Source organism: Harpegnathos saltator, unplaced genomic scaffold (genome assembly GCF_003227715.2).
Source record: "Harpegnathos saltator strain DR-91 unplaced genomic scaffold, Hsal_v8.6 scaffold742, whole genome shotgun sequence".
NCBI lineage: Eukaryota > Metazoa > Arthropoda > Insecta > Hymenoptera > Formicidae > Harpegnathos > Harpegnathos saltator.
In genome coordinates this window covers 110,210-127,446 of record NW_020230585.1, presented here as the reverse complement: position 1 = coordinate 127,446, position 17,237 = coordinate 110,210, and the positions used below count along the sequence as shown (strand labels likewise).

The 17,237-nt window shown below is 44.6% G+C and overlaps 1 protein-coding gene across 1 annotated transcript; it reads right to left on the bottom strand.

The window, feature by feature from the left end:
• Window positions 1-11,272: 11,272 nt before the first annotated feature.
• LOC105187089 (acidic proline-rich protein PRP25-like) lies at window positions 11,273-11,791 on the bottom strand. The gene has a single exon (XM_011147689.2). The coding sequence runs from the start codon at window positions 11,789-11,791 to the stop codon at window positions 11,273-11,275; it is 519 nt and encodes a 172-aa protein (XP_011145991.2).
• Between the last annotated feature and the right edge of the window lie 5,446 nt (window positions 11,792-17,237).

Below are 17,237 nucleotides of genomic sequence, written 5' to 3'. Positions count from 1 at the left end.
GGCGTGGGGGAGAATGTGATGCGGGAGATGATGAAGGAGCTGCGACAACTCCGAGCAGAAAGGGAGCGAGCGACGAAAGCTGCAGGAGTTGCGGAGTCAGCTGACTGCGGTCGGAGAACCAACACAGCTAAGTCGCCCTCAAAATCATGCTTCTTCCGTAGAAACATTAAAACCCGATATTTATGACGGGACGGTTCCGCTACGCGAATAGGGCAATTTGAATTAATCGCGCGAGCTAACGGATGGGATGATTTGAGAAAATCGGTGCAGCTGGCAGCACATTTACGTGGAAAGGCACGCACGGTTTTAGATTCGTGGGACGAAGGAAAGACCTTTGCAGAATTAAGAAACAGGTTAGAATTACGATTTGGGGATTGGGGAAATTTCCAAAATTCCTACATGCAATTTTCCAATCAAAAACAGAAATTGGGTGAAGACTTCGCTACACTGGGGGAAGAGTTAAAAAGATTAGCTCGTCTCGTCTATCCGGAGTGTTCAGTGGAAGTTCGGGATAAAATTTCATGTGCACAATTTATCGCGGCAATATCCGATGGTTTTGTTAAACAAACTTTGCAATTAGAGAATTAATTACATCTTTGAAAACCGCAATAGAACGAGCGATGACAGTTCGAACAATTCAGGAAACGGTTTTTCCCCGGAGAAATGAAAAATTTGAGTCATCGCGAAGAATCGAGTTAAATGATGGGCAGAAAGATTTCTTCCAGAAAGCGGAAAACAGAGAAAATATTGAAAAAAGAAATTACGGGACGGAAATTGTTAATAAGGGAACGCGTTCGGGAAGTTTCAATAATTTGCGACGAAATAAGGGGTCGAATTTCAATGAGGACAAGAGGGAATGTTGGAATTGTGGAAAGAAAGGACATTTTCGGGCGGAATGTCCAGCATTACAATTAAATGGGCTGTCAAACTAGGATTTGCCGAGTTAGCCGGGATTGATTCGGCAGAGCGAAGCAAAATCCCGGAAATTAGAAATAAGATTAGCGTTAGACGAATAAGTCCTTCATTATTCACTTATTTAGGAAAATTGAACGGAGAATGTTGTTCATTTAGAATTGATACGGGCTCAGATGTTTCAGTTGTCAATAAGAAATTTATTAGGGATCGTGAGGATAACGGGATAGAAAATTGTTCGGATTCAGTTTATCCATCGGGAGAAAAGGTTCCGGTACATTCACGAATATTTACGAATATTGAACTAGGGAAATTTTCTTTGAGAATGACGGTGTATGTTATGGAGATGGAGAATGATTGTTTATTAGGAATCGATTTCCTGACAAAAATGGATGCAGAATTCGGTATTCGGACAGCTTTAGGAATTCCTTAGCCAAAGGAAGAAATTGTTACTTGTGCAAGAATTAGGTTGGATAAACAACAAACACCGGAAGAGATGAAATCCTTCTTTTCGCAGCATTCTGAAGAATTAAATGGTTCTCAGAAGGAAGATTTAGCTGAATTTATTTCAGAGTACAGGGACGTATTTTCGGAAACGGTCACAGCCGGGAATTGTGATGTGGTAAGACACGGGATTAGGTTATTAGACAACCGGCCGATTAAACAAAATCCTCGACGGGTTCCGTTGAAAATGCGGGCCGAAGCCAAGAAACTTGTTGAGGAAATGCGGGAGAAAGGAGTGATCGAGAAGTCGAAAAATCCGTGGCTGTCACCTGTAGTTTTGACAAAGAAAAAAGATGGAACTTGCAGGTTCTGCGTGGATTTTCGGAGTCTCAATGCAGTGACTGTAAAGGATTCCTATCCATTACCCAGGATGATTTACTGGATCAGTTAGCTGGAAATGTGTGATTTTCAAGAATTGATTTGAAGAATGGGTACTGGCAGTTAAAGCTTCGTGAAGAAGATAAAGAGAAGACAGCTTTCTCTTTTGGAAAAGGACTGTGGCAATTTATAGTAATGCCATTTGGATTGTGTAATGCTCCGGCGACCTTTGAGCGAATGATGGAGGAAATTTTGCATGGGCTCTTATTTAAAATTTGTCTTGTTTATTTGGACGATGTGATCGTTTTCAGTTCGATATTTCAGAGAATGATGGAAAATCTCCGTATGGTATTTTCAAGATTACGAGAGGTTAATTTGGAAATTAATCCCAAAAAGTGTGTTTTGTTTAGTAGAAGTGTGACCTTCTTAGGTCATATTATTTCTGAAAAGGGAGTAATGACAGATCCTCAGAAAATCTCTGCAGTAGCGGGATGGCCTGTTCCCAAGACCAAGAAACAAGTCCGAAGTTTTCTTGGTTTCTGTTCTTATTATCGAAAATTTATTAAGGGATTTTCATTGATTGCGAAGCCTTTGTTCATTTTAACGGAGAACTTAACTAAAGTTTTATGGACAGAGCAGTGTCATCAAGCTTTTGAAAATCTTAAACGAGCGTTAACTACCCCTCTGATTCTTTCTTTTCCTTTGGAAAATATAAAATTTATTCTTGACACCGATGCTTCGGGCCATAGAATCAGTGCTGTTTTATTACAAACTCAACATGGAACTGAAAAAGTGATAGCTTATTTTAGTCGTGTATTAAATAAAGCGGAGCGAAATTATTGTGTGACGCGTCGAGAATTATTAGCTATTGTAGATTCTTTGAAATTTTTTAATCATTATCTTTATGGACAAAAGTTTATTATCCGATCAGATCATCAATCCCTGAAATCCTTGTTGTCGTTTAGGAATTTAGAGGGACAACTTGCTCGATGGATTGAAAGGATATAGCAATATGATTTTAAAATCGAATATCGCAAGGGAAGTGCGAACAAGAATGCCAATAGATTTTCTCGTCGACCCTGTGAGAAGGATCCCTGCGGTCATTGTTCGAGGGTGGAATCAAGAGAGATTAAGAACAAAGAAGTGTTTGGTCGAATAATTAAAAAAAAAATCATTCCATCGATTGGAGGAGGGGACAACTGGAAGATTCTTCTGTTTCTGTTATGCTACTGGAAAAAGAGCAGCAGCAGCGACTGCTTTGGCATACCGTTTCTTCAAAGGATATTTCTGCGAAAATTTATTGGTCATATTGGAATTTGTTAGTTTTAAAGGATGGTGTTCTTTTTAAGAAATGGGAAAGTCCTAATTTAAAGACGCATACTCTTCAGGTTATTGTTCCTCGGAATAGAATTAGGAAAATTCTTGAGAAGGCTCACGATTCTACTTCCAGTGAGCATTTTGGGGTCAATAAGACTTTAGATAGGATTCGGAAGAGATTTTATTGGGTGACTTGTAAGAGGGATGTTGAAAATTGGTGCAGATCATGCAAGATTTGTGTTGCAAAAAGGGTCCTGCTGTCAAGGGAAAGTCTCTTTTGCAAATTTATAATGTTGGATTACCAATGGAGAGAATCCAGATGGATATTTTAGGACCTCTTCCTACTACTTTTTCTGGAAATAAGTACTTGTTGGTAATAGTGGATTGCTTTTCCAAATGGGTTGAAGCTTTTCCCGTGAAAAGTATAAGAGCTTCCACTGTGGATATTTTTGTGAAGCAATTTATTTCCAGGCATGGAGTTCCTTTGGAGCTTCATATGGATCAAGGCAGAAGTTTTGAGTCACGATTATTTCAGGATCCGCAATCGGATGGCCAAGTGGAACGTCAACATTTCACCATTGTGAATTATTTATCCAAGTTCATTTCAGAAAATCAGAAGGATTGGGCTCATTGGGTACCGATATTTCTTCTTGCGTATCGATCTTCGAAACATGAGTCAACAAAAATGTCACCGGCAGAATTACATATTGGTCGGGAACTCAGATTGCCACTGGATTTGCTACGAGGGATTCCTCCTTCCAGGACGAAGATGTTGAACAATTATTGTTGTCAACTTCAAGAAAAATTGGATTCAATTCATGAGATTGCTAAGCAAAATTTACTTCAGAAATCAATGTCTTCTAAAATTCGCTATGATCGAAATGCTAGATGTCATTTTGTTGAGGGAAGTAGGGTTTGGTTTTATAATCCTCGTCGTAGAGTAGGGAAGGCGCCAAAGTTACAGTCCCATTGGGAAGGACCTTTTGTAATCGTAAAAAAATTAAGCGATGTGGTTTATTGTATTTAAAGGTCAAAGAAACATAAGAAGAAAGTAGTTCATTCCGATAGGATAACTTCTTTTTGTGAACGAATGATTTAACGTCTTGGATTAAGTCCGAGCCCAATATCAAATATGAAGACATTTGTTAGAAAAATGAAGATTCATTCATTTTTTTTGCGTTTCAGAAACGTCGTTTTTCATTTCAAATTCCCGGAAAAGTTGTTCAGCTTGTTGAAGGATGTCCATCTACAACAGACTAAGAAGGCTGTCTTCCTCACGGTTTTTGACCGTAGTTTTTTCGTGGGGCTTTGGGCGAATGCCGAGGCAGAGACTCGGGGTGTTCTTCAAAAGAACGTTGGGTCCACGATAGTTCCCCCCCTGTCCGAAGAGGAGCCAAGGTGGAAGCGGACGAAGAAGCGGAACAATAAGCGGATTGTTTTGAAAAGATCCTGGAGACTGATCACCTCCTAAAGGACAAGGATAGAGACAGTGAAGGCGAAGAGTCATGATCTTCAGAACCCTTGATTGAGATCAAGAATTCATGGAGTCCGGTAACCTGTAATATGGCTGTATATGATGCTACTTGTAGCAGCAGCTCAGGGTAGGACAGGAGCCATGAAGATCTCTGAAGTCGAGGAAGAAGATGACCTTGCCTAGGTGAATTGTCGGGACGACAATTCTTTGAAGAAGGGGAGCAGTGTTGTGTCCGAGTCACAAGGTATATAGCGGCGTCCGTTGTCCGCGAGCCTTAGGCATCTGATGCTGATTTTGACAACTGAGCGAGGATTGTCATGACGACGGAAAATCGATAAGAAGAAAATAACAACAGCTGACTGATAGTCTCTGGCAAGCTGTCATCGTAGATAGACGCGAGAATTGTAGATCAGAGAATTATTCTTGTTTAAAGCTTGAGTGAGCTGCGCTGTATATAGTAAAGCTTGTTATTCTTGCCCGAGTGTTTTCATTTACCTGAGTGCAAGCGCGAGTGCGAGAATGAGCGCAACATATTTATTTTAAAGCGATTATTAAGGAAGGAAAAAATTATAATTGTAATAAAACACGAGGGTACGCTCCAGCTGACATCTTACATAGCAACGGGCCTGAGCGATCCGCGATCGTCGCCTCGGCAGCTGAGCGCAGAGCGGTGCAAGGGGAACGGTGGGTGTCACCGCTTGAATTCCGGCCGAAAAGGGCACTTAATCTCCAGCTCTGCTATAGGTAATAAAATTTGTGAAAATTACGTTTTAATGAATACTTAACAATAGATTTCAAAGGATCCATTATGCCGGTTGAAACCGGTTTGCAGCTGCTGCCAGCTACCTGCCGTCGAGGGTCAGGGAGCCCTTCAGTAAATGTAGGATACCTCGAAAACTATTCGTTGGATTAACTTGAAATATTCAGGTAACATTTTCGAGACATCATACTTCAAGAAAATGCAAAAAATTGATTTTTTGAAAATTCTGACTACCCCTAACCCCTCAACTTTTTTACACTCTTTGTTTCGACGCTTGTACTCAGCAATGGTGTCTCTTTTAACATCAACGTTACTTTCCACATTAGCGCTGCTTCCCGCGATTTGCTTGAGAGGTTCAATAATAGGTTTAAAGTGTCTCTCCAATGCAGCATTTTCTACCATTCTACCGGTTTCCAAAGCGCGATACTTCTTGCGGATCGATTCGCTCGTTTTCGCGATCTCTTTCGCTACCTTTTCACGATCCTCGATCTTCACGCTACTATTCGTCATTGATATAGTTGTCTCGTGGACATTGAAGATGTTATCACGTTGAGGTTGCAACGACGATTGAGCATCTCACAGCATTGCAAAGTCATTAAATACTTTCCTGTATCGTTAGTATCTGTTAGTCATTGAGCTGTCCTTATCAATTACTGTGAAACCATATTTATGTTGCCAACATTTGCGACATTGAAATACTCATGTGACATGTCGATGTTCACATGATCGTTGTACACATGTTTCAAGTTGGTACCATCCTGTTTAAAGAGAATCAGAAGATTTGCATTGTCCCGTATAAGATGCTTGGGTATTTTTGCGTACGTCTGACAGAAATAGAAACAGTCAACGTTCGAATGACGACCCATGGCAAAGTATTCTCTTATCGTATCTTGCTTGTCATATGCCACGTCATCAAAGATAAAAATGGAATTTTTGAGCGCTTCGGTCGTTGGAATCACGTCGCTGTTATTGGAGAACGTAAAGTATCTAATTTCATCTATCGGTGTCAGCAAATTTTCCAAGTATCAATATTTAGGTTGTTGCAACGATTTCGAGTACACATACTACATGGGCTGAAAAGTCTTTGGCTTAACAATGAAAAAACGATTTTTTAATGAAAAAAGTGTTTTATTCCTCGACATAATCTCCATTTAGAGTAATGCACTTAGTGTAACGGTCCGCTAACATTTCGATGCCGGTCTTATAGTGCTCGGTGTCAAGTCCCTCAAAATAGGCATTTGTTTCCAACTTGACCTCCTCATTCGAGTAAAATCTTTTACCAGCGAGCCACTGCTTCAGTCGGGGAAAAAGGAAATAGTCGCTGGGGGCCAGGTCTGGAGAATACGGGGAATGCGGGACCAATTAATAGCGCAATTTCTTTAATTTATCGGTCGTATCGCGAGCCGAGTGAGTTGGAGCATTGTCTTGGTGAAACAAAATTTTTTTCTTTGCCAAATGTGGCCGTTTGACCTTGACCTCGTCGTCCAATCGATCCAATAATGTACAGTAATATTCTTTATTGATAGTTTTACCATGTTCAAGATAATCAATGAATATTATATTATGCGCATCCCAAAAAATACTGGCCAAAACCTTGCCAGCTGATTGTTGTGTCTTCGGGCGCTTCGGACGGCTTTCACCAGGCAATAACCACTCCGCTGACTGCCGATTGGACTCCGGTGTGTAGTGATGGATCCATGTTTCATCCATTGTGATAAATCGAAGCAAAAACCCCTTCTTATTGCGGTTAAACAGGGCCAGATTTTGCTTTGAAAGTCGAACACGTTCCGCTTTTTGCTCAATTGTCAAAAAACGCGGCACCCAACGCGCGCAAAGCTTTTTCATGTGTAAATATTCATGAATGATATGACCAACGCGTTCCTTTGAGACGCCTATGATGTTAGCTAGCTCACTCAATTTCATTTTGCGGTCATTCAACACGATTTCACTGATTTTCTGGATGTTTTCTGGAGTAACTGCCTCATTTGGCCTTCCTGAACGTGGTGCATCATTTGTGCTCGTACGGTTACGACGAAACTCAGCAAACCAATATTTGATGGTTGAATTCGGTGGGGCAGATGTGCCGTAACATTTATCAAGCTATGCCTTTGCTTCAACAGTGTTTTTTCCCATCAGGAAGCAATGTTTAATCAAAACACGAAATTCACTTTTTTCCATAGTAAAGATAAATTCAGAGGTAACGTCACTTCGAAAACTATAACTTGTACACGAGTCAACGAAGTATCATGAAATTTTTACAGCATCTAAGTTACGGTTGGTACTCTATAGGAAATATAAGGATTTTTAGTTTGTGGCGCCATTTATATGTCAGGCCAAAGACTTTTCAGCCCATGTAGTACAAATTCTCGAAATGTAGGCCATGCGAACTTTCCAACAAGCTGATGAGAACGTTCGTCTTGCCGCAATTTAAGGGACTGCATATAATGCAGCGTATAGTGTTCGGAAGCATGATTCCATGCCTGTGCGCCTCTTGCTCAAGCATTGATTGCATTCTATTGTCGAAATTTGTCACACGTATCGATGTCGGTTGCTTGACGAACCGCATGTTTCCCCCGCGAGTCACAAAATTGATTTTGTTAACGAATCATTGCGATTAAACTATATATAGACGCGTCGATCTTGGAAACGCTCAGTTTAGAAAATGTTGCTCCTTCTGACAGATATTCGTGATATTCGAGAGCTAACCTCCGAACAGTCGAAATACATACCAAAGATTGTTTTGTTACGCGAATTTGCAAAGTATATTGACGATTTGTGGGACAGACACCCTGAACGTATAAGCGTCGATCCAGAAGTTCAGCAGTATCGTCGGTGTTTGGAACATTACAATCGTCCGTGGCAGCGAACGCATATCAACAGTCCGGCACCGCTGATCAGGGACTGTAGTGAATGCCATCGACAAAAGTCAAAGTCGGCAGCGGTCTGTTGAATTGCGCGATAAATGCGCTTCCTATCGAACGACACATTCCTGGATATCAATTTTTTGGTCCTGGAATTCGCTTAGTAAAAACGATTAGCAAGAGGCAATCAAGGCATTAATTCAATGGATGCGGCGTGTCGTGAGCACGATATAGCCTATTCGCGTAGCAACAATCTCGCTTATCGGCACGCGGCGGATAAGATTCTCGCTGTAAAAACGTGGAAACGCATAACTTCGAAAAACTCAATTCTAGGCGAGAGAGCTCCTGCTGCAGTCGTTTGGACTGCCATGAAAATCAAAACAAAAATCGGCATGGGCATGAAGAAAAAGAAGTCGCCCAAGAAAGCAACCCGAATACGAGCACTTCCAATAACAAAACGGGGTGATATTTTACCAGTTCTACCATTACTGGGTGTAGTCGGTGGAGCGGCAGGTGCAAAAGCGGTGAAATGATAGCAAAGCCGTGCAACGCTAACTGGAAGAATTAAAACGTCATCATCGCGCTATGGAAGGTCGCGCTATGAAAGGTCGCGGACTATATCTTATTCCGTACAAGCGTGGGCGAGACGCAGCGGGAGAAAAAACGTCAGAAACAATAAACAAAGAGAGGCTAAAATTACCTATGGGTGCAATGACTAACGTACAGCTGAAAAAACTAGCGAGGCGTATGTGTATATCTTTCTTTCGAGGTGTTTTTATGCGTGACACCTTACATTTCCTCTATCTATCGATGGAGTACATCAAAACGAGAGTGGTATTGTAAATTTAGACAACACAGAGGGACCAGGTACTCACTGGGTTGCGTGTGCAAAAAGGGGAAGTCGCGCAATATATTTTCATAGTTTTGGTAATCTTCGACCGCCCAAGAAATTAATTCGATACCTTGAGAGGAATGTAATGAAAATTGTGTACAATCACACGTCTTATCAACATTACAGTCAGAGCATTTGCGGACAATTGTGCTTACAGTTTCTCCAAACGCTAGAGGATTGATATGGATTTAAATGAAGACATTCCACTAACAGCAGTCAGTATTCGCTTGACAGTTTGCGAACATGTCGCTAACGCTTACGTTGACTGACAACAGTAGCATCCTTACGGTGAGCTACTTTCCCGCTATAGATTTGAGCGACGGTGATTATGAGCTTGGTTTAACGGATTTCGAAGCATACAATACGATACCAAATGTAAATTAATCAAATAATAAATTTTACTATGGTACTAACGACGAAGAAATTACGATTCCTGAAGGATCGTACGAATTTCGTGCCATATACGAATATTATTATTAAAATTATATTATATAGAATATTATATTTAAAATATTCAAAACGTGCAATTTCACATTCTCAAAAAACAGTACGTTCCAAAAATAACCCATATAGAGATGACGAGAATGAATATCCTATAATAATTCGTGCCAAAAATAATACGATGGAGAGCGAAATAAAATGTGCTTATAGAATAAATTTTAGCAAACCAAACAACATTGGCTCGCTTTTAGGATTCTCATCGAGTCGTATATTAGAGCCGCAACAATGGTACTAATCGGACGCACCGATTAAGATTATCAACGTTAATATCATATAGAATGCAGCGTTGTCAGTGTTGCGTACAGTATACGTGTACATACGATACATGAATTCTCGCCTAGGGTGCCCCAGGATATAAGATATCGCCGGCGCATATCATTTACCTTTCAATCATCGCACAGAGCATTACAGATTTAACGGTGCGTGTCGTTGATCAAGAAGGACAATCGCTCAATTTTCGAGGAGAAGAGATTACTATTAGATTGCATGTACGACGACGAAGATAATAAACATAATCTATGAAATGCTTGTGGTGAATCAAGTGGAACAGGAGAAACAAGCGGGAAATATATTTTTTACGAGACACGCGATTAACAGTACAAAATCCTTCGTTCGAAAGAAACTCAGCGCGTTGAACGTTGAATTTTTGAAATCTCTGGAATTCATCGTACGAAACGATTGAGAAAGATGATTGACATTTTGAACATTAGAAATGAACCGGTCTTTGACGATCGCATCGTCAAGGTTGAGACACATACGTAGAATCCATACGCTGACACTGTAACCGGACCTCTAATGGGGCTTAAGGGCGTCCCGTCTCCCGCAGCTCATCTGTCGCCGCTCAAGGACGCACCGTTGAAGATAGCAGGTTCGCGCTTTTCTAAGCACGGATCGTGGTCGCCACCCGTCCTGAACGGAGTATATATCAGGACCCTGGAGGATGGACGGGGACCCTCGAGGGCACTCACTGCACGTTTTATCGTTTCCAGTCTTTATTCGTGTCGCACTACACTTTTTACGCAGCTGCCGCGTCGTCGCCTTGCGTCGCCTCTCTCGGGGTTTTCGAGCCGGCACGTCCGGTCTCCTCGAACGCTCGAAGCCAACTCCTCCACCATTCCTCTCTCTCTCTCTCTCACTCTTCCATTCCTCTCTCTCTCTCTCTCTCTCACTCTTCCATTCCTCTCTCTCATTCACCCCGACGCGCCGGCGCAGACAGCTCACTTGCTTGTTTTGTACAATAAAATTCTTTTTCTTAAGCTGCTACATAAAATAAACAATCTTTTTCTTAAGCTGCTACATAAAATAAACAATCTTTTTCTTAAGCTGCTTCATAATATAAAAAATCTTTTCCTTAAGATTAACATAAAATAAACAATCTTTTTCTTAAGCTGCTACATAAAATAAACAATCTTTTTCTTAAGCTGCTTCATAATATAAAAAATCTTTTCCTTAAGATTAACATAAAATAAACAATCTTTTTCTTAAGCTGCTTCATAAAATAAAAAATCTTTTCCTTAAGATTAACATAAAATAAACAATCTTTTTCTTAAGCTGCTTCATAAAATAAAAAATCTTTTCCTAACATAAAAAATCCTTTTCTTAAGTTACACATAAAAAACTCTTTCTTAAGATTATACGAAAAATAAGATCTTTGCAAAACAAACTTCTTACGATTGATACGCGTCTTATGACTAATTTTTTTTCGTTTCCTTAAGTAAGTTCTTTGGTTACGTTTAGTTTTTCTCACTCTCTTCTTCTTCTAAAGCATCCGCCGGTCCCTTGGGCTTCTGGGCCTCCTCGACCGGTATCTCCGGAGGGTCCGGTCCGTCACGTCCTGGCTCTCCCAGGTTCGGGCGCTTCCGGTCCGGTCCCTGGGTGTTCCTCCGCGGCTGGTCCGGTTCCGGGGGGCTCAGGACCGGCAGGTCCGGCTCTGGAGGTCTCTCGCGCGGCCGGTCCGGTTCCGGACGGCTCTCCCTATGGGTCGCCATTCCGGTTCCTTCTTCTGCAACTGAATCAGTCAGTTCGGTTAGGGATTTCTCCGAACCATCCACACCCCCGACCACCAGCCCCGTTTTTGCCGGCGATTCCTCCGTTAGTATGGCGATCAGTTGTCTTTCCAACGGGTCTTCCGTCTCCTCCCCGTCTCTGCGATCGCCACCCCTTCCGCTCTCGTCCTCCGGCCTCGGCGGTGTTGCAACGGTGGGCGGTTGCAACACAACGTTTAGATACAGCGACGAGATACGAATACCCATATAATAGCAGGATTTATACATATTGCCATGTGAGAGTTATCTCTATGTCGAGAGGAAAATGACGAAACAAGTTGCAGTCGATGGTGCGACTGTAACGTTGGGATATAATTGCGTTTCATTTATGTTTGATGAGATCCATTATGAACTGGATGGTGTAGAGATTGATCGTAACAGAAACGTGGGAATAACTTCCACGCTCAAAAGCTATGTATCGCTATCGCTTATCTTCAGATAAAAATATTATCATGAAAAATGCTGCGTGGGAAACGACTGACACTATTTCGCCGGACGGGTACTTCAACTTTTGCGTACCACTCAGCATATTGCCAGGATTCTGTGAAGACTACAAGCGTATAGATTAATGATTAATGCTTAATGCGCGTATAGATTAATGATTAATGCGCGTCATGAATTGATTCTATTACAATTGCGCAGCGAGAACAACAGTCTATGAATCCTAAGATTGAGCTATTCAAGATATAATGGCGAATGCCTCACATAATCTTGAACAATATCAATAAACTTTCCCTGCTGGAAATTTTGGAAAACGGACGATACCTGAGTATGAGTTTCCGTTCGTGAGATTTGTATGAATTTTCTCTGTTGCAAAGCACGACCAAATACCTGTGGACCGTCAAAATTGCTACTAATTTGGAAAAACCTTGATATATTATCTTTGCGTTGCAGACTGGTCGTAAGAATATCATGTCGGAAAATATAACTCGATTCGATGACTGCAAATTGATCAATGCAAAGCTCTATCTAAATTCAGAGTGATATCCGTACGATGCCATGAATTTGGACTTTGCAAAAAATAAATACGCAATACTTTACGATATATATAGACGTTTTCGTAAAACGTATTATGGATGCAACAGTTCTGAGGTATGGTTAACAACTACTTTCTGCGGCTAGGTCCTTTCATGGTTATCGATTGTTCGCGTCAAAATGAGTCCGTCAAGAGCACCACTGTGGATGTGCGGATAGAATTTGAATGTAAGGAGAATATACTGACGAATACTACCGCGTACTGTCTCATCCTACATGATCGTGTAGTTAAATACAGCCCGCAAACCAACCTAGTGCGCAAACTCACTTAACATCAGAAAGTATGTACGAGACAAAAATAATACATGAGAAAGTATGTACGAGAAAAGAATAATACAAGAAACAAAATGCTGTAAACGGCATTTCTCTCTCGGACGTGTCGAAGAATGTTGTACCATAGTTGTGCCGACGTTTGTGGACTTAGGAGGATTCATGGTTGGAAAGAGACTTATTGTAAAAGAAGCAGAGATACTGAAGAACGGAAATATTCTTTCGCACTACGTCTTCACGAGTTCAATGCTATGGCATCTGCTCATAAGATCAGACAAATCGAGAGCCTATTGGTTAACGGCTAATCATCATGGATTACGATGGGAAGATGGAACTGCAGAGCTAAACATCTGATTGCTGTAGCTGTGACGGGTAATATTGTTGCGCTCACTTTCGCACTCGCGCTTGCACTCAGGTAAATGAAAACACCCGCGTAAGAATAACAAGCTTTACTATTTACAGCGCAGTTCACTCAAGCTTTAAACAAGAATAATTCTCTATTTGATAATTCTCAATTCTCGCGTCGGTCCTCGATGACAGCTAGTCAGAGATTCTCTGTCAGCTGTTGTTTTCTCCTTATCGATTTTCCTTCGTCCAGACAATCTTCGTTTAGTTGTCAAAATCAGATGCCTAAGGCTCACGGACAACGGACGTCGCCACGAACCTTGTGGCTCGGACACAACAATATGTATAGCGAGCTTGAAGCTGATGCATCTCAATTTGTGTGAAGGGGCATGAGAAACGAGAATGGTTGTTACACCTTCTGGATGACAAGGTGAGAAGCAGCGTGATCATTAAAACCATGGACACCGATTACGATGACATGCCTTCTTTGCAAAAATTGAATGATACTTTTCGATGTAATAATCGTATGAAGAATTGTGCCTTACAGAATGTACTAAAAATTTTCAATTGATGGTTTCGAAGAAAATTGTACGACGCTTAATAAAAACATCATTTCAAATGTACAGATGTTTCTTCCAACACGCTTATTCCCTTCCACCTCTTAGGATTTTATATGATAATTATGTTTGATAAAAAAATACAGTTCTTTATTTGCAGTATAATGCTTATTAGACGTTCGAGAGACGTTCGATAGATGTTCGATAGACCCCCCCACCTTGTCGTGGTGGGGGGGCTTGAAGGTCCCGATGATGTACAGAGCTGTGCCGGCGGGGGCTTCGGCCCCTGGCAGGTTCTACCATGCCGGAGTGGTCTGTACGGAGGGACTGGACTAAGAGCGCCTAGGGATGTTACGGCGGTCTGGCCGCAAGGTCAGGCTCGACCATATTTTGGGTGATCGAAGAGAAGGACCCACCCTTCCGACATTGCACGCCGGTGCTCCGGCAGTCGGAGGGGCAGGACCTTACCCTCGTCGTATAGGAGTGTCCGTCCCCAAGGGCATTACACGCCGATTCTCCGGCAGCCTGAGGGGCCATACCCGGGTCTGCACACCGTGGGGGTTTGGGACCCCCCAAGGTACCCGGGGTGGCGGGGGATCTCCGGGCCGCTCGGACGTATTCCGAGGTCGGGGCCAGGGCCCCCCGGGGTGAGCCCGTCCCCTCAGGCTGCCGGAGCACCGGCGTGCAAGTTTGGGGCCGGGGCCCCCCGGGATGAGCCCAGGGGATGGGGATCGCATCATCCCTAAACCCATCTCCTGGGCGGCGAGTGTTTGCTGGCTGCCGTGGGAGAGTGGTCCCGGGTTGCGACACCGGTGACCTAATTCCTTCTACGGGGCCCCCCGCGTGGCGCGCTCCTGGCGGTACCCCGATAGTCGAAAGTCGGGGGCCCCCGAAACCCGGCTCATCTCCCATTGATGGAAGTGTAGGGGGCTGGAGTCCAGTACCCGGGATGCCTCTTCACGGGACCGAGGCAAAGACCGGTCCCCGGGGGAACTCGGGGACACCACAGGATCACGTTTTCTTTGGTGCGGGCATGCCCGGCCGATCCAGCCGCCAGGAGTGGAGGGTTTCAATTCCAATGGCTGATGAATTTTCAAAACGGACGGAAACAAAGAAAAGGAGAAGGAGGAAGGCTGAGGAGGAATCGTCGGAGACGTCAGGGGCCTTGCAAAAGACCTTGGCAAGCACCATACCATCGGTGCTCCTTGACGAGGAACTGGGGTTCCAGAAGGAATTAGCTACTCTCATTCCAAATGGGGAGAATGGGATGTCTGGATGGAGCGACCGGAGGAAGGACGACTGGGCGGGTGAGAGGGTGTTAAGTGCCGACCAGAAGGAGGTTTTGCTGGACGCCTTTGAAGGAGCCCGCGAGTACATGAAGATGCTCGCGGACGATGCGAGGATTGTCCATGAGAAAAGGGCAGAGTTGCGTCGCGAGCTGCGGATCAGCCAAGAATGTAGAGAGGCTCTTATTGGGGGTGTGAAGACGAAGGACCTCGAAGTTAAGAGGTTGATGAAGAAGAGTGAGGAAAGGGCAGCAAGCCCTTGTGGCGGCCGTAAAGGAAGAGCTCAGGCTCCTCCAGGGCCAATTGGCTTCGTGCCGGGAAGAGCTGGAAAAAGCTCTGAGAAAGCCGGAACAGAGGACGGAACAGAGGACATGACAATGACTAAGGAGGCTTTATTGAGACTCAGTAGGGGAACACTCCCCACACAAACCGATGAGGAATGGGGAACCCCTATAGGAAAGGAGAAGGAAGAACAGAGACCGAAGGTATCGGCCTGCATCCAAACGGATGAGAAGTAGGGGAGGTCCGAATGGGGAATCTGGGAGGGAAAGGGGGCGGCAAGGGTTGACGCCTCCACACAAACGGAAAGATTTCCTTCCCCGGTATTAGGGAGGAATGTGATCCCGGTCGCCCCCCGCGAAGACGTGGAGTTGGCGACTGTGGACCACAGGAAAAAAAGGAGAAAGAAAGAGGGAGGGGCTGTTAGGGACACACTAGTGGCCGTTCCGGCCAGACGTCCCCAAACCCATCGGGAGGACGAACGTCGGGGGAGGTAAGGAGGTCGGTACAACCTCCCTCCAAACCCCCCTCCCCTTGGCAGGAAAGAAGTGGCCGCGGCTGGAAACTACAGCCACGGTCACTATGCGGCTCCCGGAGGGGGCCTCGTACGTGGAAGCCCTCCGTAGAGCCACGGATGAAATTCCCCTCGGGAATTTGAATATTTCTAGTGTGGACGTCGAGAGGAATGCAGATGGCGCTCTGCTGGTCCGAGTCAGGGAACTAAGCCCGAGGGGAAAAGAGCCAATCTGCTTGCAGAGGAGCTCCGCCAAGTGCTGCCCGAGGCTGCGATAGCACGCCTGGAGCGGAAGGGAGAGGTCCGCCTTGTCGGTTTCAACGAGGCGGCCTCCCCTGATGAGATTCGAGCGACCCTGGAAAAGAGTACAGGGAGCGCAGCCGGGGCCGTTCAGTTCGGCCCCTTCCGATAGGGAGTAAGAGGTCGAGGTGTAGCTTGGGCTCGCCTCCCTCTGACGGCCGCTGTCAAGGCCGCCAGGGCAGGGAGCTTTACGTTGGGATGGTCGACAGTTAGTGTCACCTTGCTGGCTGCCAGACCACCCCAATGCTTTCGATGTTGGTGCCCCGGCCACACCAGGGGGAATTGTACCACTCCGATTGATCGGAGCGGTTTATGTTTCAGGTATGCCATGAGGCTGGAAAGGAGGCCAGTCACCATATGGCAGGCCTAGCCTGCTGGCTGGCCTCCCAAACGATGGGGGCGGTGGGCGCAGAGAGCGCTGTCGTGCCGCCCTCTCAACGAGGGACCCGTTGGGGGTGGGCGCCCACAACTGGGGGGGAGAGTAAATAACTGCCGTCGGTGAGACGGCGGAAGCGGGTATGTGGTGACACACACCCGTGGGAAAGGATCGACGCTGGGGATAATGCTGGGGGGGGACATGCTTGCCCCCCTTGTGCCGAGGGGGGCTTATGCCCCCTCCATAGCGCCCCCAGGTCAACTGTGCAATCCCGGTTGGGTAAAGGTCAACGGGAGAGATCCCCCCTGCGTTGACAGCGCGGGGGGATCTCTCCCGTTGAGGGCGGGGGGAGTTTTCTCTCCCCCGGTGCGTGCAGCTCCTGGAGGGATAAGTTTCTCCCTCCCGTATGCGATGGGGGAGACTAGGGGAACAGGATAACCCGGTGGGGGCCGGGCCCTGTCCCTCCCCCCTACCTCAGAAGATCGCCGTTCTGCGTCAAAAACGCCGTTCGACGTCTCTCAGCTTCAATTCGTGCGGAACCCAATTTCCTTGCTTTTGAATAATTCCTAGTGCTTTTAAATGTTTAGCAACTATTGTGTGATCAATTCCTAATGATTCTGCAAGTTCATTTTGCGTCTGACATGGGCCTTCATTGAGTAATGCTTCTAATTCTTCGTCTTCAAACTTTTTC

What these genes read in the sequence shown, in the direction of transcription:
- LOC105187089 (XM_011147689.2), bottom strand. Translation starts at nt 11,791, where the DNA reads ATGGGTATTCGTATCTCGTCGCTGTATCTAAACGTTGTGTTGCAACCG.